A 23,128-nucleotide genomic window follows, 5' to 3' on the forward strand; every position below is an offset into this window, starting at 1 on the left:
ATTTCAAATCTAAAAATATCAAATCATAATCCTAAATTCATTTCAGCGATATGATAATAAAAAATAGTATTACGATATATATATATATTTTATATATATATGCTTTGCTTTTTCGTTTTTGGTTTGGGTGGCGATTCGTTGTGTATTCTGTAGTTGTTCGTGTTTTTCTGTGCGTGCCTGGGTGGTGGAGCGGGTTCTGTTTTATAATATATATATATAATATAATATAAAGTATATATATAAATCGAACGTTAGCGGAAAAAAAAATAATAATAATAAGAATACGATTTCGTTATCCTATCCCTTTTCACCCTTAATCAATGGTCGCCATTGCCGATACCAACTTTTCCGCATGAATTTCATGAGAATGTAATCTTTATATAAATAATAAATAAATATAGTACCAAATAATAGGTTTTATTGATATGATTATATAAAATTAGTTAGCAATTATATATTTTAAAATATAAAATAATATAATTATTTTTTTGGGAAAAATTTAAATAGCACCCTTATGGTTTCACACTTTCTCACTTTATTAACCTATGGTTTAAAGTGTAGCAATTTAGTGTCTTGTTGTTTCATTTTTATCTGACAAAGTTAAAACTAAAGGGTACTAAAGTAAATATTCGATAAACTTAGGTAGGGTATCTAAAGTTTTTTCTTATAATTTAAAGAAATATTAACGAAAAAGTGGACGAAAAAATAAAAATGAAACCACATGATACTAACTTGATATACTTTTAACTATATGAAACTAAAATGAGAAAATGCGAAACTACATGGGTGGTATACGAAACCACAGGGGTGGTTATTGAAGTTTACCATTTTTTTTTTCTGCTCCATAGCGTGGATTTTGCACCATTTCTATGTATAGAAGAGTTGATACTAATAAAGTGTAAAGTGAAGGATATACATGCAAATATCCCAGTGTATAAATATCACAGGGCGATTCAAACTCCGTTCACTTCCCCGCGAGAGAGAGGGCGAAGGAGAGAGAGAGAGAGAGGGAGAGAGAGAGAGAGAGATCGAAGGAGAGAGAGAGAGGAAGAGAGAGAGAGAGAGAGATCGAAGGAGAGAGAGAGAGAGACTGATCGATTTCGAATGGGATCGGATCTGATCAAATCCTCGCTCTTCTACGCGGATCAACGTCTCTGCTCCGCCGAGATCCTCCCTCCTCCTCAGNTTTTTTTTTTTTTTTTTTTTTTTTTTTTTTCACGTTTTACCGATCCCTTTATCCAAATTCCGAACCCTCGCCCTTAGATTTCATACCATTTTTCCCTTTTTTTTTGATTAATTTCTTCTAATTTATCATTTCGGATCAAACCGTAGCTTCTATAGTTCCTACGATTCTCAATGCCGATCCCTTTATCCAAATTCCAAACTCTCGCCCTTAGATTTCACACTATTTTTCCCCCGTTTTTTTATTAATTTCTTCTAATTTATCATTTCGGATCAAACCCTAGCTTCTATAGTTCTACGATTCTCAATGCAGGTCCGAGCGAGGATCGAGGTCGCCGTCCTTAATTTCCTCAAGGCCCTCTCGTCCACAACCCCCGCCATCTCCAATCTCCCCATGGTCTCTCTATCTCTCCCTATGTGGCGAAGTTCTTATTCTTCTAGTTGTATGATTTGGTATTTTGAATGATTTTGATCCCTTGGGAGTTAGATCTTAGTAGAATGAGAAGCAGAGCTTCATAATCTTATGTTTGTTACATACAAGGGAACTTATAGTTACAGGTGCAACTGCATTTGGTTATAGTTAAGAGTGATAGCAAAAATTTGAATTTTGATATGATAAGCTATACATTATACATAATCAGCTATATTTGGATGCATGAACATCTTATTTGGTATATTTCTTTGATTGACTCGAGAAAAATGTAGTATTTGGTAATTGGTAGATAAGATGTGATCGAATGTCTAGAATTGAATGCTATATTCGGCCTTCAAATCATTTTTTTTTGGAATAAGTCATTTCTCATAGATGAAATATACTATCCTACTAAATCATAGATGCCACGATCTTTCAAGAAACAAAAATTAAACTCCTTACTTCTAATCACACATAAAAATCCTAATACTAGTTAAAGTTGGCATTGGATAACGTATTCCGACATCCAAACAAGGCCTAAGTGTTATGGTGAATTATTGTATTCATGTTAATATATGTTAAAACCCAACTTGTTCGCTATTTGTTGGGGTTATTCATGGTTTTTCTCTTTAACTACTATAGCCATTGACTGGATTTTGCATTTTTTATGTTCTGTATAAGTTTTGAAGAACAATTCACTATTTTCTTTTTTTCATTTGTGGTACCCGACCTGAAATTTGCACTATACTTCTCACTGAAATGATTATTTAGCTTGCTTTCTTGCTTGATATTGTTTCTAGTTTGATGTCCTTGTCCGCAATGATATAGCTTGGTAATTATTCTGTTCATGTTATGATGCATTGTGCCCTCCCTTATTGCTCCTTTAACATGATAGATTAGCCGAAGATCTGATAACTGTGGGCTACGTAGTGGGTTATTTAGTGATGTTCCCTCCATCTTTCTCTCCTATAACTTCTGCAGAAGGTCTTTGATGAGAGCGAATGATGCGAAGGCCTTTGTTAGAGGTACATTATATACTCTTAGAGCCTTCTTTTAATATCTTTGTTCTTTTCTGTCCTCTTTTGTATGATTTCGTTTTTTGATGTAGATTGCATCTTTTGCAGTCTGGAAGGTTATGCAAATGTGCTTTCTAATTCTTGGTGAGGGAAAGCTGGTCACCCAGCGTGAGCTCTTCTATAAGCTCATCTGCGACTCACCTGAATACTTCACTTCTCAAAGTCAGGTTAATAGAACACTCCAAGGTCGCCCAGTACCTCCATCCTTTTGGAAGCTTTTTTGATTACCGTATGGGGTTAGTTAGTGATCAAACTGTGTAACTGATCTTCTTTTGGCAGATGTCATTTCATTGCTTCGTTGTTCTCGGCAAAGTTTAGGAGTGATGGCATCGAGCAGAGGTGCTATTATTGGACGCCTGGTATTACAGGTGCTCAGCGTTTGTTCCCTCCAATTCATTTATCGCCAATTTGTTGTAATATGTTTTCTCAATAAGAACAGAAGGGAAAAAGTGTTCTAAATGATAATTTCAAGTTGAGAAACTATTATCTCAGGAGCCGGGAGAAGAAGGTATCGACTGTTCTACACTTGGACCGGCAGGACATGCTATAACTGGAGACCTGAACTTGTTGAGCAAAGTAGTTTTCAATTCAGATGCTCGATATATCATCATAGTGGAGAAGGTATACCTAATATTATTATTTTTTTGTGTGTGTGTGTTTCAGGGTACCTTTCGAACTAATTAGGTATTTTGCTTAAACTAGGATGGTATCTTTCAGAGGCTGGCTGAAGACCACTTATTCAATCAGATACCATGTATTCTGATCACAGCTAAAGGGTATCCTGACATGGCAACAAGGTATTACCGAACTTAGTTCTTTTACCTTTCCTAGATCCCTTGAGCTCTCATAGTTGTTGCAAAGGTTTCGTACTGCTAAAACAAATTTTTATTGTTACACTTAACCTTTTCTTTCCCAACGTAAGATTTCTTCTTTTTAGAAAATCATATAATAATTTATACTTTTTCTCCACGGTTAACACTTTCTCCTCCTTATATCTGCATTATCACCTAGAGTTTTAGACATTTGAAACTTTTGTTAATACCAGTTATTTTTATGGTATCTCATTAACCATCAGCATTTTAAATTCACTCGAAAAAGGAAAGAAAAATAAGAAAAATAAACTAGCATCATTATCATTTCCTTTCCTGGGATGTTCACTGCTTTGCTTGCTAAGTAGTATTATTATTTGTTGGTATTGGATGGTTTTACCTTTATTGCCTTAAATTGTTCTTAATGTATCCTGGAATGTTTTCTTTAAAACCACACTAAGCTGTTGCTCAAGTCAAAATGCTTTGGATGCTTATCGAGTATATGAAAAAGTAGTACAAGGTAGAGAAGGAAATTGTATGCGAAACACTTGGTTGAATTTGTTTTTTTGGGGCCTACTGGTGCAATGACCTACATACAGATGATAGGTACACACAAACACACACACACACACAAAAAAATTCATACCTCTATATAGGTGCAAATATATGCACATACTCAATATTAATATAGATACATACGTACTGGTGGAGATTGCCACTCTTTTCACTCTTTCCGACCCATTATTTAGTCCATTACTAACCAACAATAGTCTTCAATTATCTAAAACAGGTTTATCTTGCATCGTTTAACCCAGACGTTTCCAGAAATGCCAATCTTTGGTTTGGTTGACTGGTGAAGCTTCTAGAACTCAGGCCTGTTCTGTTTACCAGACGGTTGAACCTGTTATATACAAGTTTTTGCAGGAATCCAGCTGGGCTTGCTATACTCTGTACCTACAAGTATGGAAGCATTACTATGGGTCTGGAGTCCTATAGATACGGTACCTCCCAATGTCTTGCTCAAGCATGTTCAAATTCTCAGGAGTCAATTACAAATTTAATCTTTTATGTTTGACCACTCTTTCAATTATGTTCACAGAATTTTAATTTGAACAATTTAGTCCTGAATTTGTTCAATGAAACAATAAGGCCCTTCAATTAATCTACAATAGGAAATTAGATGACAACCTTAATCTAATTCCAAGGTCTCAATTTTGTCGTCAATGATGCTGATACTGTCATCTAATCAATGGCAGAGTATCAGAATACCAGAATTTCTACACAAAACAAACTTTGGCGATCTAACTGCAAAAATCAAAACCAGAATATGTGTTATCTGTTCATCTCTCTTTCAGCTTGCAATGTTAAATGGCTCGGAATTCGAGGAGATGATCTGCATCTTATCCCTGAAGAGTCGTTGCTCGAGCTAAAACCACGTGATCTTCAAATAGCTAAAAGTTTGTTGTCATCTAAGATGTTGCAGGTATGGAATTAATTATTTCTTAAACAAACCCAAGGTTACGAATTTCTATTCACAGGTCTAACAAGGCAGATTACAAGTCTTAGAATTAAAGGCTAGTACATAACAAACAGTGTGTTCTCATTTCACTTATGCATGCATTTTGTACTTAATCCGAGCACTCTTTCCAATTCTGAGGTCATGTTTATAGATTATCTTCTTACTCATAATTTTTCATTCAATTTACCAAATTCTTCAAAATTTAGGGTCTGTTGGGTGAGAACTAGCTAATTCTTAACAATTGTATTTGTAGCAAATTCAGAAAACAATCTGAAATCACTAATGAATTATATGTTCTCTGGTTGAAGGATGCTTACAAAAATGAATTGAGATTGATGGTCAAGGTGGGACGTCGGGCGGAGATCGAAGCTTTATACTGCCATGGATTTGATTTCTTGGGGAAATACATTGCAAGAAAGATTGTGCAATCTGCTTACATTTGATTACATACTACCAGTTGAGAATTTAGACAAACTCTCCAGAAATTTCATGCTAACTTGACTAGAATGCTCAACTGCTTCATTTCAGTTACATGAGCTCTGAGAATGACTCGTTTCTGTTCCTGAGGAAGATTGAAACTGCAATCCAAGTTCCAGATCTGCGGTCAAATCACATCCCAAGTGAGATCCACACACTCTTATATGCTTGCTGCTTTTGATGTTAGCTATGTGTTTTCACTGTTGCGTTATGAAGTGTTAATCTAATCTTTGCCTATAACTTTAGATTAAAATGTGATACTTCCGTATTAGGTTTTTTAGTCTCTTAGAATTGCCATTCTGAATTAAACCACTCTTCTCGTAAATTGTGTCAATCATTCAATTAAAATTTTCCATACCAACATGTTAGTAAAATCTTATAATATATGTAGTAATATTGAATTTAACTTTTTACAGTGATCCTGTTCATGCATAATACCATTATTTTTTTTTTCTTCTCCTCCTACGTTTTCTTCTTTGGTTTGCTTATTCCAAAACTGTCCAAGTGCACATACTATTTTTAGCTCGTTTGTAAACATGCGCCTGAACTTCAATTTTGGCAATTAACCTTTTAAATTATTAAGTAGCTCAATAGGCCTCTCTCTCTTTAATCAAAATTGACTAATTACACAGTCGTTTTGATCACATGTCGTGCACATAACCTTTTCACTGGTCCAAATAGTTCATAAACGGGCAACCTAATCCATATAATCGTATCCAAGTCCTAGTATTCTGATTCGTATGATTATTTCTAGGTAAAGATATAGAGAACTTACTTGAACTATGGACTATTTTGAATTAGCTATCCAAACCTTTCAAAATTTTAATTTTACTATCCAATCTTTCAATTTGTTTTATTTGAGTCAGTCAACAGTATTTTGATTTCAAAATTTAAGTACTTTCATAAATTTATAGCTGTGAGAATAACATAAAATATACTAACTAAATCTATAAAAATAAAAGATGCATTTAAATTTTGAAAGTCAAAATGTTGTCTAGTGCTAAAATCAAACAAATTGAATGGTAGGGCAGTGAAATCAAAATTTTAAAAAATTTGGATAGCCATTTTGAAATGGTCTATAGTTTAAGTAAGTTTTGTACATTTTTATGTTATTTCTATTAATGTTTCGAAAATTATTATTACCATTTAGTGCAGTTGTTTGATATTTCAATTGCCAAATTTAAGAGACCTGAATTTGAACTGAAAGGATGTATGTGTTGTGGCTTACGGGCTCCTCAAAAGATCAATTGGTTTGTATCATAATTTATACTCAACTCTAATGAATGTATAATTTAGATCTAAGTTATAGTTTTGATGCGGCCAATTTAGCGGAAGGATTTCTGAAAAAGTGTAACTCAACTGAGTTGGGCTAAAAATTTTGTTTAGTTCGGCAATTTTACAATCAACGCAGAAAATTTTTAGGCCTTAGTTTTTGTATTTTTAGATTATTTTCGAAAAGTTTTGTATTTTTTTTTTTATTTTGAATTCGTTATTTGGTAATTTCTAATCTGTTTAGGTTTAGCAATATATTAGAATTTATTATTCCCTTTAATTATAGTAGGATTCAGGTATCGATCCTATGTATATACACATGTCGTTAGCCTAATGTAATTAGTTTCTAGAATTAATTAATAATATATTTGTTTTTGTTGAAGAATTGTGTTCTTTGTGTGTGTGCTCGTACTTTTTTTCTCTCAACGTGGTTTAGACCTGCATCGAGTTTGGTGTTGAAAATACACCCATTTTCGTCTTTTAAGGTGTCGTTTGGTTCGGAGATAAATAAAAAGTGGCTATTCCAGGAATAGGTATAAACTGAGGTATAAGCGGGGATTAGATCAATTTTGCATTTGGATGAATATTGGATTATTCTTAGGAATAAGAAAAATAGCGTTTGGTTAGGTAAGATGGAATAAGAATTAAAGCGGGTAGTTATAAATAAAAAATAATAATATTACCCATCTTATTATATTTGAATTTAAATTTTTAAATTTTATATTTATATTTTTAAATTTTAAAATTTAAAATCTCAAATTTAAAATTTAAAATTTAAATTCAAAACTTAAATTTAAGATCAAATTTAAATTAAAAATATAAAATATAAAATTTTAAATTTTAAAAATTTAAAATATCAAATTAAAATTAAAATTTAAAATTTTGAAAACTAAAGAATAGGGGTTGGAACAATTAATAAAATAATTTATAATATAAATTTATAAATTTGATAAATAATTTTTAATAAATTTATAATTTTTTTATTATTAATAAATTTATAATTTTTAAAATTCTACTTAAACTTAAATTTAATAAAAATAATATTTTATAATATTTAAATATAATTTATTATAAAATGTATTATAATATTTAATATTTAAATATAAATAATATGTATTAATATAGTACAATTAATAATTTTATAATAAAAATAATATATTATAATATATAACATATTATATTTATATAATTTAGTTTTAATTTAATTTATAATTTTAATAAAGTTTGAAACTAAATATTAGAATAACACTATTCCATCAAAATGGTGGAATAATAAATTCTAAGCTATTTCGGGATAGCCGGGAATAGCAAGATTTGACCGGAATAAAATAAGCCGGCCAAAAATTGTTTCGTTTGGTAAAATAGCGGGGATAACTTTGGTTATCCCCGCTTATACCGCCAACCAAACAGGGTTAGAGGATTAGATAAACTAGAAAACTCTTTCGAATTTCTCTCGTTCAATACTAATATAGTGGTTAGTACTAGGTTTTTGGTGTTAGCTATCACTATCATCACCGGCCGTTCCTAGCGCAAGTGGCAAAAGGGCTTGGTGGTTGGTATCTGAGACCCAACGTCGAATCCTAGTTGATTCACATTTCCAGCTAAGTTTATTTTTAAATGAAATAAACGAAACGGGTAACATGCTATCTTTCTCTCTTAAAAGAAAAAAAAAAGCCTATCACTATCATCTGTAGCATTGAAGTTAAAAAATTATAGAATATTTTTACTTCCTTTTGGGACCTTCTACATTGTGAATTCTAATGGGTTGGGCTTCACAATCCCGAAGTAGGCCTTGTTGAAGAACTAGTTATACTCACATAATTAGCACTCTAACCTTTAATATTGGAGTTCTTTTTTTTGGCTTAATTATGTTATACTGCACTGTATTTTACATATTTGTTTTCCATTTTCTGTAGTATACTTTTTTTTTTTCAAAGACACTATTCAACTATTCTTTTTTCTTTTTTTTTTTCCAATTTCTACACTATAAGCAATAAACATATAATTATCTATAAAAGCTATGAAAAAATGGGTTAAAATGGCTGAGCATATATTCAATTTATTTTGACATGAAAATGATAAAATAAATAAAAATAATAAAAAAATAATTTAAAATAACTGAATAGGTACTTTAAGGAGTCTATCATGGAGATTGTTTTATATTTTTTCTTCTACTTTGCCAATATCTTTTAATAAAGCTGTTAGATTCTATCTAAATCAATAAATTTGTTACTAGTAATGTGGAAATTGGTGAGAAAGAATAATTTAGCGATATCAATGAAAAGAGAAAATAGTACAAGATAGAAAAAAAAAAAGTTAAAATAGTGTACAGATTAATAAAATACAATAATATAATGATTTTTTTAAAAAAAAATTATAACGTAGCAAATGAAATCCTACTAAAATACCGTGCAGTAGAATGTAATTAAGCCTTTTTTTTTACAGATAAAATTAAACTTGTTGAAATCTATAGTTGGAAAAAAAGATTTGCTAAAATTTCAATTGTAAAAATAGGTATATATGTATACACATGTTACTGGTTGAGATTTGGGAAACTAAAAAAACATGGTGAATCAGTTACCGCATTTGAAAATCAATAAATAATTAACCATCTTTTATATTATTCTAGTCATTAAATTGTTATATGCGGCAAATCATTCATTATTTTCTTTTGTACATATCTAACTACTTTAGACTTATTCTTATAAATAAATTTTTATAAGTCCATACCATGAATTTAAATTCGAATTCCATTATACACTTATGCACAAAAAAGTGTGTTCAAACAAAAAAAGGTATAGAATGTGACAATTACATGGGATGATGTGGTGTTATCGACTATCAAATTATTTTTTTTTTGAGATTTATCCATATCATTATGATTTTTTTTAAAAAAGTTTTATTATAATTTTTTTCAAAAAAATAATTAGCTGAATATAGATTATAGAGTGCAGATTTTAGTACGAAGCAGCAGTATACATTATCATAGGGAGAAGAGGCCGACTTTTTTGGTACATAGTTAATTCTGATTCGACAAAAAAATTCAGTACAGATATAATATGAATAAAATTTATATTCTAATTTTTTAATTTGGTGAATAAATACGATTTGGTGAATAGATACGGTTTAAAAAATGAGTTCGACAATTATTCTGATATGCGATTTATATAAAAATTATACATTTATTAATTAAAATTCAAGATAAAAAATTTAGTTATTATATTAATTTTTTTTCTAGATTTATGTTATAGCATAAATAGTTATAATTCTTAAAAATAAAGAGTTGCAAAATAAAATAGTGTAAGTAAAAAAAAAATAATAGCAAACTATATTATACACCCACAATTAAACATAAAATATATAAGAATTTTTTAGGACGTTTANAAAAATCTCTATCCATCGTACGATGGCGAAGCAAATAAAATAAATTTTTATTTGAATCAACTTTTTATACTTAGTTGATCTTAAGCTTGAGTCCTGTAGTCGTTGCTTGGTGGTTCGGGAAATGGTGAACGCGATACCTGCTAGCCATGTTTTGGGTGATCTTAATTCTGAATTCTGCTAGATGGACTACATTAATGTTTATATGTGTTAATCTTTAGATGTTTCGACTTTCATATTACTAATATTAATTTATAAAAAATAAACTAACCTGCCTTATTTTTTAAATGATAATATGTGAATTTTAGATTAAGTTGTTTATGTTAAATTTAGTATAATTTCAAATATATATTTTTAAAATATTGTGGAACTCGATTAAAATAAATTTAATTAACTTAATAATTAGACCGATTATTAAAATAAAGTTAATAAAACAGTAAGGAAATAAAATGCGGAGAGAAAAAAAGAGAAAAAAAAAAGCAAGAAGTAGAGGAATAACATAAAACAAAAACTATATACATGTTAAAGTTTGATAGTAGCTACTAGTTGTTATTATTTTTTTAGTGAAGCTATTATAAACAGGCGACGTAGCACGCCTATTGATGTGATCAAAAATTTTTTTATTCAAATGTTTAAAGATAATAAAAAATAAATAATCCTATCATTTTAATGGGAATTTTTAATGTTATAATATTATTTTTTATAAAAAAATAAATTTTAATTGAAAAATTCATAACGTTAAATTTAAAGAGTATATTAATATCGACGTTGTTAATTTAATTTTTTATTATTCCTAAGACTTACGTCAACGTTGACATTAACATTGATGTATATTCCTTTGTCGGGGATCTACACCAAGCTAACTTCGATGTGGGCCGGATGAACAGTACTTAGCTATATTCTTCGCCTCAAAAGGCAAATGCCCATTCAATCACTTTGAAATAGCATTGCTGTTTTTTATGGGACAATAGGAAAAGGGATATTTAGTGAGGACTCTTAGGCTTATTTATTGTGTCACATATATATAAAAAAAAAAAAAAAAAAAACTATAGTGGGTTTCGTGGCTCACGTGGTGGACTAGGTCCACGCAGTTAACTTCCTCAGCGTCCTGCAGATTTCTCCAAGTCGGTTCACAGCCCCGCACACAGAAGTGGGGCTCCTCCCCCACCGTCTCTCTCTCTCTATATATAAAAGGAGAGAGAGAAGAGAGAGAGAGAGAGACGCGGCGATCCAACGACAAGCGAACAACGGAGAAGAGCGAGAGAGAGCGAGAGAGAGAGAGAGAGAGAGCGAAAAAGAAGAGCCGAGAAGCCTCGCGATTCTTCCGCTCGATTCGCCTCCAGGAAAGAGAGAAAGAAACTCGCCGGTTTATGCTCTCCGCGACTCCCGTGGCGGCGGCGCACGGCGGTGCTTATCCCCCTCCCTTTGCGCCTCCTACTCCCATGGTCGCAGCGGGAGCAGCGGCGGCGTTGCCGTGCTCCTTGGAGGACCCAAGCAGGAAGGTTCGGAAGCCCTACACCATCACCAAGTCGAGGGAGAGCTGGTCCGAGGTCGAGCACGACAAGTTCCTCGAGGCCCTCCACCTGTACGTAACCCCTCTACCTCTTTCTCTCTCTCTGTATGTTATTGGGTTGGGGTTTTGGATTCTAGTGTGGATTGGGGGGATTGGGGATTGGGGATTGGGGGCTTTTCTACCCGGGATGTTTTGATGTAATCTTTTGACTCTGATTTCCATGATCAGTTCTAATGATGGGATTCAGCTAAAGTTTTCAAATTTTCGGTTATTAACATTTGCATTTGTGCTTCGACTTTGGTGAAATTATGTAATTTGATAATTGGGTATGCTTTGTTTGGCGTCTTTGACTTTGATTTCTATGATCAATTCTAGTTAGGGGGTTCAGGTAAAGTTTCAATTTTTGGGTTATTAACGGTTGAATTTGGGCTTGGGGTTGGTTAGATTCTGTTATTGGATAACTGGGTTTGCTCTTCTGTAGTCCTTGGCTTCGATTTATATGATTCGTTGATCAAATTTAGTGACGAGTTCAGCTAAATTTTCCATTTTTTGGGTTGTTATTTTGGTGAAAATTCTATATTTTGGTGAAAATTCTTAGGGTTTTTTATTTTATTTTATTTTATTTTATTTTGATTCTATTGTGAATTAAGTGATGGGTACAGCTGAAATTTCAATTTTTTCGGGCTATTAGAAGTTGATTTGGGCTCCGGGATGGTGAAAATTTTGTAATTTGCTACCTTGGTTTCCTTTGCTGTGGCTGTTGACTTTGGTTTATATGATCAATTCAATGATTGTTCATCTGAAATTTTCATTTTTGGGTTCTTAGCAGTTCCATTTGGGCATGGGATTGGTGAAAATTCTTAAATTATGCTACTTGTTGCGTGTTTCCAGCTCTATGTAGGGGAACATCATAGGGTTGCGCATCTTGAACAAAGTTATACTAGCTTGTGCAAAAAGTGGCTTGTAATTTACAGCATATTGCAGAGTAAGCAAAGTGATCTCCAAAACTCAAAAGTTTTTCTCTGTTTTGATTGTTACAGTTTCGATCGCGACTGGAAAAAGATAGAAGCTTTTGTAGGGTCAAAGACGGTGATACAGGTAATACTCTATTTTGTCCTAGCCAACCCTTTTTGTTGCATTTATTTGTGGCCGCATGATTTGTACTGCATTTCATCCTCACTGATGTGTAATTGTATAAATATCTGAGGCATCCATCAGAGTATCTCTAGAAGCATCTTACTGCATTAAGTAGACAACTATGATAGACTGTTTGCATAGATTAGGTAAATGGACAAGCCTTATAATGTTTAAGGCATGCTGTTGTAGATTAGACTGCTGTAGTACTGCACTGCTGCCAATTTCTGTAGAGAATATTTCGGCGTTGTGCCCAGAAAGAACAAAGCATCAGTGGCTGGACATAAGTAGTTGTCTTTAAGAGTGGGTATCAGGTACTAATCTTCTTCTTCCATACTGCAGTTAGATTGTACAAAGGAAAAAAAAAAAGGGTAGTTATTAGTACCTTGCTGATATAGTCCTGATTAGATTTTTGATAAATAACTGAAACTGAAGGGCTATCTTTTTTTTTTTTTTGAACAATCTACCAGTGTGAAACTTTTCATGATTAGCTTTGTAAGCACCAAGATAAGCAGTAATTTTCTAGAGCTCGTGCAAACTCGTCGTCTCTAACATATTAGCTGTGGATTCTGGTAGAGATATATCTATGAAATTTGGCTCACAGATCTTGCGTTGTTGCTGTATTTTTCGTCATTTTATGTTATCTAAGACATATGTGCCTCTTCATCTGCTATAGTAGTGGAAATATTTTACTTTTAATCTGTGAAAACCTTTTATTCATTATAAAGAGAATTCTTTTTTTTGTAGATAAGGAGTCATGCGCAAAAATACTTTTTGAAGGTTCAAAAGAATGGCATGAGCGAACATGTACCACCCCCTCGACCAAAGAGGAAAGCAGCACATCCGTATCCGCAAAAAGCACCTAAAAATGGTATGATCTCTAACAGAGCTATAATGAGCTATATATGTTTGAGTACAACTAAGCTTTTATTTTGGGTGAAACTTTTGCAGCTGCCATCATAACTCAGGCTGTCGCTCCTTCACCGGCTTCTTCTCTTGTGTTGGAACCCTGCTATACCGTATCTAGTGATAGCTCTACTGTCGTTAGGAACTCTACTTCAAATGCTACATTGTCCTCTTGTGTTAATGGTTCAGTTCAGCCTTTTAGTGCTGCTCAAATGACAAAAGGTATTAATCATCAAACCCAAGTATTTACTCATTCATTGTGTAATTTTTTTTGCCTTTTTGTAAATGATCTCCCCATTCAACCGTGGAAAATAAGCTAACCTAAGTCTCAAATGTGATGCAGTACCAAGCGAAGCTATTATGGCCAATAATTGTTGTAGCAGGACTGAGAGCCCTACTGAGGTGTGGCTGGCTTCTGAAACAACTGAGAAGGAAAATCAAGTTCCATTTCTTCGGGGTTAGTCTCGCCTTTTAGTTTGTACTTAAGATTCACTTCATAGGCATAACTCATTGCCTGCAACCAGTGTAATCTTACATATCATAAAACACGATTACTAGGTGGGGATTAATACTTCAAAATTATAATTTTTCTAAATAGAAACCTAAAATAAAATTCTAATTCTACAAATCTGATCCACGACATCTAAATAATTGTTTCTGTAGCCTGTGAATGCTATTGGATTTTTGAATTCTTGTTATCTCATTGAGTACTTAATTGGCAGGGCTACATTACTAGCAGCTTATTATATGTATTTTCCTTCTCTCACCACACAAGTCCATACTCCAATAAGTAAAATTAATAGTTCTTAATTTTTTTTCCCCATGTATCGCCATAATTATGAAGAAATGAATCATTAAGTTTGTCTTAATATACATATAAATTTTTTTTTGTATATTTTCTGCAGTTGTCGTTTGTCTGGCCATGTGATTTTTCAGTTGAGATGCAATTGAGCGTATACCCTTTTACTTTTCTGTCATTATATTCTGTTTACTCACATTTCTTTTTTTGCTTTCGTCTGGTGTGTCGTGAAGTCATGCCGGACTTCTCTCAAGTATACAGCTTTCTTGCCGGCGTATTTGACCCAAATACGAGTGGGCATTTGGAGAAGCTTAAAGAGATGGACCCAATTGATGTTGAAACAGTATGCTATTTATCCCACCTTCATTTTTATTTAACTTCATGTTAGTTGTTTAAAACATACTGAGTTGCTCTATTCATGTTTAACAATATGGTGAACTGTATATTAGTTGCTTCTATTTTTCTTGTTCTCTTTCTCCCCAGTGAAGTCAAAAAAAATGTCAGGACTTAGTTCGTGTTTTATCACATCTAAATTTCTCTATTATGAGTAGGAAATGAGGTCCCAGTTTCTTCAATACAAATGTAGATGTAGTTATTGTTTTAAATAGAGTTCGCTGAGATGTTAACTTGGTCTTATATGTTCTATGAAAGCATAAAGTTCTAATGCATAATTGAGGAATACGGCATTGCTAGATTGAGGTAGAAAATAATTTGGGAAAACTTCAAAAACCCCCCCGTGGTTTTATAGTTTCTCACTTTGCCCCTCTGTGGTTTAAAATGTATCAAATTGCCCCCCTGTGGTTTCGTTTTTATCTTTTCGGTAGCTTTTTCGTTAATATTTTATTAAATTATATATAAAAAACTTCAGATACCCATCTAGATTTATCAAATATTCACTTTAGTACCCTTTAAATTAACTTTATCACTGATTTATAAAAAAAAAAAATGAAATTGATAAGAAAAAGAGAAAAAAGAAACCACAGGAGGGCAAATTGATACATTTTAAACCATAGGGGGGCAAAGTGAGAAACTACGAAACCACGGGAGGGTTTTTGAAGTTTTCCCAAATAATTTTTTGAGGTCAAATGACATCATGATTTTGTTAGTGGCATGCATGAGTAATTTTGGAAAAAGACAACTAGATGTAACTTTCTCATATTAACCGAAGTAATATATATGCATTGTTATCGAGGATCATTCTATTTTTGGGATAGACTTTTCGTGTCATACTCATTCAGGTTTAATTTCTCGATTCGGTTTATTAACTTGAAAGCTTCCTAGTTAAGATCTTGGTATCTTACAATATCCTTTAACAGGCAAAGTATCGGCCGTCCCCTTGCAATATTCCTCAAATGCATGAACTCGAGACAACTTAAAATATATGCTTTCATTACTTCTTTGATGCACGAGGAAGTAGCGTATGTCTCTAAATGTGCTTCTGATTATATTTCGAAAATGCTTCTCTACAGTGAATCAGCATATTCTAATGTTCATATTATATTATTATTGTTGTTTTTGATTGTCTGGCGCTTCAAACCTCCCCTTGATTGACTCATGTTCTCTTTGCTTACTATGTCCAGGTACTGTTGCTGATGAGGAACCTATCGGCCAATTTGACCAGCCCCGACTTTGAGGCACATGTAAGTAACTCCATTTGTCGAGATTCAGCATTTCAGTTCATTTTCTTAAATCAATAGTAATTTATACCCTATCCATCCTCTACTCCCTGATGTGTATTTGAATCATCTCTTATTCTTTTTTGTAAACTGTCCTCGTCATCGACTCTCCTGCTGAAGTTCAATTTTGGTTATCTCAGTAGCAGTGTTGATTTCCATGATGTAATGATTGAAGTCAGTTTCTTTTCTTTTTTTTTTTAAGAAAAATATATATTATTTTTTTCTTTTTATATTCACTTATTTTCTTTCCCATTCTTCTGGCTTTTCGCATTGCCCTAACTTCCTTTATGTATTCTTACCTTTACGATGTTGTTTCAGAGACGGTTACTTTCCACATATGGTTCCGGCACGGAGGAAGCTAACTCGAACAGCTTCAGCAATCTGCTTCAAGCAAGTAGAACACCGGTCACTCCATTCATGTATATCTCCAATCCTCGTGCAAAACAGTATCCATCTCATTCTTATTTTGTTGTTTCCATCACAAATCCATTCTAACTATGTTGTAGAACTCCCAGGGTGGAGGTCGAGTGAAGCGCACCGAGGAATCCCTCAATGTTATGTACTCACTTCGATCCGAAAAAAAAGCAGTAGTGAGCAAACATTTCTACTTTACTTTGCTCCGGAAGTAGACTCCAGGTTTCGAAACCGTTTCTGGGGTTAGCTTTTTCATTGTATAGCTTTTTGCGAATCTCCGCCCCTCGAGGAAAAAATAGTGATCCTGTAAATAACTAGTTTTGTATTTTTCGTGTAAATCATCGGAGGTGTCACGAAGATTAAAGCTTGAGGAATCTCTTCTATGTATCTCAAATGTGTGCGCAAAAACAGGTGTGTTCATGTGTAATTTTGTATGTATGTATATAAATGTATATATGTTTGGAATCTGAGCAAAACATGGTTTGTTTTATTTCTTGTATTGTATCTTCTGAGGATGTAAAAATGTTGTTTTGTAATTAGTTAAAAAAATGTATGGTGGTCTCCTAACTATACACAATTTTGCATTTGGTCCTTGTACTCGAATATTTTTCTCTTAATGGCCCTTCAAATTTTTTACTTGTGTGAATATGTGATAGAGAAAAGGTTTTTATTCGATCTTAAAAAATATTTAAGCCGTGCATCCGCAGTTCCGCACCACACTTTTCTCTACTATTTGCTCTCTTTCAGAGACCATTTTAGAGTGCGGTGTACAAGATGTATTGTACACCCGGTGCAGGCAATAGCTCTCCGGATTTCTACAATTTTCCTCATGTAAATTGCAGTATAGTCCCTGAACTTTGAGTCAAATGTCATCCTCAATCGAAGGACGTCAACTGTCCGGATTCAGAACGGATTTAACAAAATTTGAACCGGAACCCAAAATCCAAACTCGAATCCAACCAATATTCGAAACGGGAGCTCAAACCCCAAATAGTAATTTTTCCTTATTATATTTCAAAATATATTATATTAATATTTAAATTTTCAAATACAAGATCAAATATAAACTCAAAAATTTATATAGATTATTATATAAGATAAATTAATTCGGATTCGAGTTATGTTCGGATAAGGTACGGATAAAATTTATATCTAAATCTTAATTCGTCTTATTTTTATTTTTTATATTGGTATCAAAAATCATATCCGTTAATCATCAGATAAACCCGCTCCATTTGTTTGGGTTCGGATTGGGATTCGAGTATCCGTACCCATTCACATCAGTAAATCTCCAACCCCACCCTCTCTCGTTCTTTGAAACACCCACGCCATTTTTTTGATTTTCCCTCTCTCTCTCTCTCTCTCTCTCTGTGCTTCGTCTTTGCGAAAATGGCGGAGTTATCGCGCCCACATCTCCCGACGCGAAGCTCTCGAAACCCTAGGCGAGTGATCTTCGTGCCCTAGGTGATCTCCTATTTTAATTCCTCCCCTTTTTCTCGCATTTCCCCTCTTCCTCTTGATCAGTGGCTTCCCATTTTCCCCTTTGTTCTTTAGTTTTTTTTTTTTTCTGATGTTGTGATTGGGACAAAATATTTAGGTTTTTTTGGCGTATTTTTCTAGGTAATTCTTCTAACTTCATAGATTAAGTGCGTTTTTGAGCAATTAATAATAATCTGCTATATTTAGGTCAATGGATTCTGGAATTGCAATTGGTTTCTGTTCTTGTTCTTGCCTTTTTTTTTTATTTTTTTTTTGGGTAAAATATATTTTTGAATTGTTCTCCGATTTTGTGAATTTTTGTTGGAATTTCTAGTTGCTAATCCACTTAAATCTCTGTCGGGCGCATTAGTTGTAGTTTACGCTATGAACTTATGAGCTGTTCCACAACCGTGGCATGATGAAACAGATCTCGATCAGTGCAAATAAGCAAATCTTGTTGGAGATTTCAGTTTGGTTTTATAGATTTTAATATATAGTTGGATGATAATGGTACAATTAAGATTCTTTTTAATGTACAAAAATTTGCATATCACTGTAGTAAATTAATAGTTATGCGAGAAAACTCATCCAATTAGGGTCAGATTTGAACATAAATGTTTTGATCCTGAAAATATTATTCAGTATAGGAAAGAATTAGTATTTAATATAGGACATATCGCCAATATTGTAAACATTAGTAATATAGTTGAAGTTAGTAGTAGATTCATAACATATCGTTGAATTACATAGAACAGAGTAATTAAGGCTCCACAAAATAGCCCAGTTTGTATATCAATATGTTGTCTATCTACTATACTAGTAGTATGATCAAATATAGATAATCGAATCTGATTTTGGGTTTAGTACTTCAGCTTAAACAAGAATATGAATGAGTATATGGTGATCGTGATTCACGCAAGATATGCACAACCAAGTATATTCAAAAGAAGTACAATAAGAAAGCAAGATCTGACATATGATAAATAGCTGGTTTTCAACCTACAAGTTGCTTTTAACTGAAGCTTTCTGAAGAAGAGAAAGAGGACAGAAAGGTAGGAGGACAAATTACCGATATGTTTAGGCTATTGGAGAAAGATCTTGTAGTGGCTAGCGGTCTTGGATGATGACTCTCACAGCATGCGTCCTGCGCCAGTCAGTAATCTCCTCCACGAAACTAGACGGCATCTTTTTACATTTTAGAACTTGTAAGGTGGTGATGTGATTCAGACCATTCGGAACCGCATGCAGATTGGTGCAACAATGGATAGACAAGCACATAAGATTTGGAAAGGATCCGCGCTCCATGTTGAGCAATGCTAAATGAGATAGGTTGCTGAGCTTAAGGTATGATAAATTAGGGAAGTTGCCTGGCGAACAAGACATCTCTCGACATTGGCAAGCATTATCTGTCAATTTGAGAATCCTGAGATTTTTTATCTGCCCTAGTATTTGTGTCGGCTCTCCTTTCAAGTTTGAACGAGACAATGTGAGCTCGATGATGTTAGGTGCAAAATTTTTGATACTGCAGAGTTCATCGGGCTGCAATGTTCCATCTAACTTCAACTTATATAGCTTTGTATGAGATGATGTTGCTTTAAAAACCTCTTGAGGTATCTCCTTGGCTCTTAATGTTAGAGAGTTCAAACTACTTAACAACTTAAGATACCCAACCAATTTTCTGTCGGTAGTTTTTGGAGTATCGCGATCAGCATCGATTTTAAGGGTTTGAAGATTATGCAGTGGCATGCAAGACACCCTGATACTTGTAGTAGAAGTAGCTTCTGAGAGGGTTTGCATGTATCTCAATGCTTGTGAGTCCAGCAAACTCATTGAATTCAAGTATAAGTGGCGAAGTTTTGAAAGCGTCCAAACTTCAGATGGCAACGCTGTGATAAATGTACCTCTTATATCTAGAGTCTGCAGATGTGGAGGGATGCCTCCAGAAAATGGTAACATTGCAAAATTGGTGTCTCTCAATCCCAGGTATCTTAATCTAGTCATATCTTTAATATGAAGTTCAAGAATGTTGTTTTTTGTAAATCCATCAAGTTCGAGCACTCTGAGAAATTCCATTCTTATATCAGTCTGATTAATGTTTCGAAAAAACTTGAAGTAATCTATTGACCAGTTATGGAACCATCTTTTCCTGTTGTACCTAGAGATTTGAGTGATTCTGCCTGTGGGGAAAACTAAAAGAGCTCTTAATTTTTCATCCAAAATTCCTGTTAATACACCGAAGCTTTGATGGAGCACCATACGACGGGCAGCTATCTCTTGGGGCTTTGACTCTTCTTCAATACTAGTTATAGTTTCTACCTGAAGGAATCGACTCTCTCTTGCTTCGGACTTTGCTAGCTCACCCAAGAGGTCATGGACTCTTACCTTTTTTATACTCATATCAGGTCCTCGCTTCACTATTTCAACCAGGCACCTTTGTGCCAACTCCTCCAAGTAGTTGCTTGCAGTACCCTCTAGTGTTATACCTTCTTCTTTTGGTATCAGATCATCTCCGATCCACAACTTCGTCAATTTTGAGGCACTGATTTCAGAACCTTGTGGGAAAGCTCCCAAGTAAAGAAAACAAAATTTCATGTTGTAAGGCAAGTCGTAGTAGCTCAAAGCAAGGATTTCTAAGCATTGCTTCCCATCATCCGTCGAATCCCAGTTCATATTATCAAGTAATTTCGACCACACCAACGGATGCTTCAGTTTTATCGAAACAAGACCTCCCAGTACCACTAGAGCAAGAGGCAAACCGGCACATTTCCTACAGAGCTGACGACCCAAGTCCTCTAGTTCTCTCGGGCATATAGGTTGATCATGCGGAGTTAATTGTGGAAACACTTTTGTAGAGAAAAGTCGCCAACTATCATCCTCGTTTAAGGGCTTCATTTCGTAGGGTTCGGAACCTGGGTCGTGATAAATGGCAACATCCTTGAATCGAGTTGTTACTATTATTCTACTCCCGTTGTCCGAATTTGGAAGAGCTAGTTTTAATTGATCCCATACTCTTTTCCTCCAGATATCATCCAACACTATTAGGTATCTCCTCTGCTCCAAAAATGAATATAGCTTCTCCTTTAAGCAATGGATCATCCAGCTCCTCCTATGATATAATTGATCTTCCATAGTGTTCACAGATTCAATTAAGCCTAGTTGGTCAATCATGATCATTACAAGCTCCGTAATGTCGGGATCTTGATGAACAGGCACCCAAGCACAAACATCAAAGTGGTTTCGAAGCTCACCTCTGGAGTCCACTTCTTTAAGCCGGGCAAAATGGGTGTGACCGCGTACGGTAGCTTTAGAAAATAATTTATAAACCACAGCCGCAAGAGTGGTTTTCCCTGCACCACCCATCCCGGTGATGGCTACAACCTGTCGACGCCGCTCCGAGTGAAGCAACCTCTCCACTATAAGATCAGCATCATGTTCGAAACCGACAACCACATCATCACCAAGGTGTGGAAATGACCGTCTCCACGGATGCAAATGACCTTGATCTGCAGCTGTACTACTGCAGCTTCCTTCGTCTCTTTGCTCGTGCAATTTAGGTACGTATATAGTTCTACGTTCGACAATCTCACGGATCTTGTATTTCAACTCTTCGATTTGTTTATTCACTGAATAAGAATGAAATATCCTAGTGGCAGGAGCATACCTCTTCTCGAGCGAATAGGTGTCGATCAAGTCCTCTGCTTCATAAGCTGCGTCTCTAACGGAGCTCAACCAATTCTTTGTGGCCGCGTCTTGTCTCTGCTTGTAGTCCATCTTGTTGAGGAAGATCTCAAGTGCCTGCAGTTCTTGTTTCAGTGATTCAACATCGTCCGCCACCTTCCAAATTAGAGGAATTTCTTGGGTGAATAGGTCTCCAATTTTGTTCACTATGTAGGAAACTAAAGCGTCTTCCGACATCTCTCTCCTTCTCTCTCTCTCTCTCTCGCAGCCGAGTCGGGGGATGACGCCGGAATGAGGCCTGAAACTGTGTGAAACTGGATGTAGTCAGTCTCTGATTGCCTATAGCCTTTCTTTGTCATTCTGTCCTCCTTGAGTCAACCAGTCAGCTCTGTCCACATAAAATACATTGATGGGAACCTTTTGTTTGTCAATTCTCTCCGGCTTAAGAGTCAACCAGTCAATGGAGTGTGATTTAGGCAATCCCATTTGCTTATCCAATACCATTAATAATAGCTATAATAATAATAATGTAAACAAAGTCCAATCTACTAATCCTGATGGAAATGTTTTCGGCATATAACTTGGTCCTGAACCTAACTTTGATAACAGGATAAACGGCATCATTAATCCCTCACTTTTAATCAAGTCTCATTTTGGTCCTTTCAATTTTAGTTTGACATTTGAAATCTTATACTCTTGAAATTGTTTCATTTTAATCATTGTTCTTATTCTTATGTGCTACGAGGGAATGCATAGCTCTGCATTTATGCGCAATGCGATCATTGTTCTATAATCTTTTATTTAAATTTTATTGTTAATTGAGTTGAAATTTTTCTATATTCAGAAATTAGATTGTTGGGTTGAAAGTATTAGATGGATAGAGAACGGATAGATTCAATGGTTTTTGTAAGGATTAAAGTGTGAACTAGAAGTTATAAATTCAAACTTAAAAATCTCAAAACTAAAATTAAACTTGACTATAAGAAGTTTAAAAACTATTAGGGGCTGTTTGGTTGGATGTAATTGCAGAAACAGTGTATTTGGACGTATATGCAGTTGCAAATGCTGCAGTTGTAACTACGTCTAGTCTGTTTGGTTTTATACAGTTGCAAATGCTACAGTTATATTTTTTCTATTTGGTAGGTTACAGTTGAGATTTGTATTTATAAATACTGTCACACTTTAGATAGAAAGATGTGATTACTTTTTCTTAAGATAAGACAACATATTTATGAGATTTCTAGACGTTTTAAATGCTCTAAATAACGTTTAACGGTGTGGATCGTCGATTCGCAAGCTCTATAATCGAAAACAACTTATGAGTACGAGGGCGATCGTACTCATAATAGTATAGTAGCCGGACTATATATATATATATATATATATATATAGGCTGGGGCT

The 23,128-nt window shown here is 34.1% G+C and overlaps 3 protein-coding genes across 5 annotated transcripts; 2 read left to right on the forward strand and 1 right to left on the reverse strand.

The window, feature by feature from the left end:
- LOC109728739 (meiotic recombination protein SPO11-2) lies at window positions 1,019–5,593 on the forward strand. Of its 2 annotated transcripts, XM_020259246.1 has the most exons (11): window positions 1,019–1,185; window positions 1,496–1,579; window positions 2,490–2,619; window positions 2,719–2,856; window positions 2,950–3,038; window positions 3,163–3,291; window positions 3,373–3,467; window positions 4,270–4,332; window positions 4,404–4,480; window positions 4,835–4,962; window positions 5,307–5,593. In XM_020259246.1, exons 1-11 carry the CDS (start codon window positions 1,105–1,107, stop codon window positions 5,439–5,441), a joined length of 1,149 nt encoding a protein of 382 aa, XP_020114835.1. In that variant the 5' UTR covers window positions 1,019–1,104; the 3' UTR covers window positions 5,442–5,593. The 2 variants fall into 2 exon arrangements, with proteins under 2 accessions (XP_020114835.1, XP_020114836.1); XM_020259247.1 differs by lacking the exons at window positions 4,835–4,962; window positions 5,307–5,593 and having other exon boundaries at window positions 1,019–1,182; window positions 1,493–1,579; window positions 4,270–4,420.
- LOC109728740 (protein REVEILLE 5-like) lies at window positions 11,308–17,060 on the forward strand. 2 transcript variants are annotated; one of them, XM_020259249.1, is made up of 9 exons: window positions 11,308–11,713; window positions 12,682–12,739; window positions 13,523–13,646; window positions 13,727–13,903; window positions 14,025–14,138; window positions 14,714–14,823; window positions 16,061–16,120; window positions 16,475–16,575; window positions 16,663–17,060. In XM_020259249.1, exons 1-9 carry the CDS (start codon window positions 11,499–11,501, stop codon window positions 16,685–16,687), a joined length of 984 nt encoding a protein of 327 aa, XP_020114838.1. In that variant the 5' UTR covers window positions 11,308–11,498; the 3' UTR covers window positions 16,688–17,060. The 2 variants fall into 2 exon arrangements, with proteins under 2 accessions (XP_020114838.1, XP_020114839.1); XM_020259250.1 differs by having other exon boundaries at window positions 16,672–16,731.
- Window positions 12,762–22,499, reverse strand: LOC109728738 (putative disease resistance RPP13-like protein 3). The gene is made up of 2 exons (XM_020259245.1): window positions 19,119–22,499; window positions 12,762–13,111 (listed from the first exon to the last, which is right to left on the reverse strand). The coding sequence occupies exon 1, from the start codon at window positions 21,962–21,964 to the stop codon at window positions 19,157–19,159; it is 2,808 nt and encodes a 935-aa protein (XP_020114834.1). The 5' UTR covers window positions 21,965–22,499; the 3' UTR covers window positions 12,762–13,111; window positions 19,119–19,156.

The sequence above is a fragment of the Ananas comosus genome, linkage group 24 (genome assembly GCF_001540865.1).
Source record: "Ananas comosus cultivar F153 linkage group 24, ASM154086v1, whole genome shotgun sequence".
NCBI lineage: Eukaryota > Viridiplantae > Streptophyta > Magnoliopsida > Poales > Bromeliaceae > Ananas > Ananas comosus.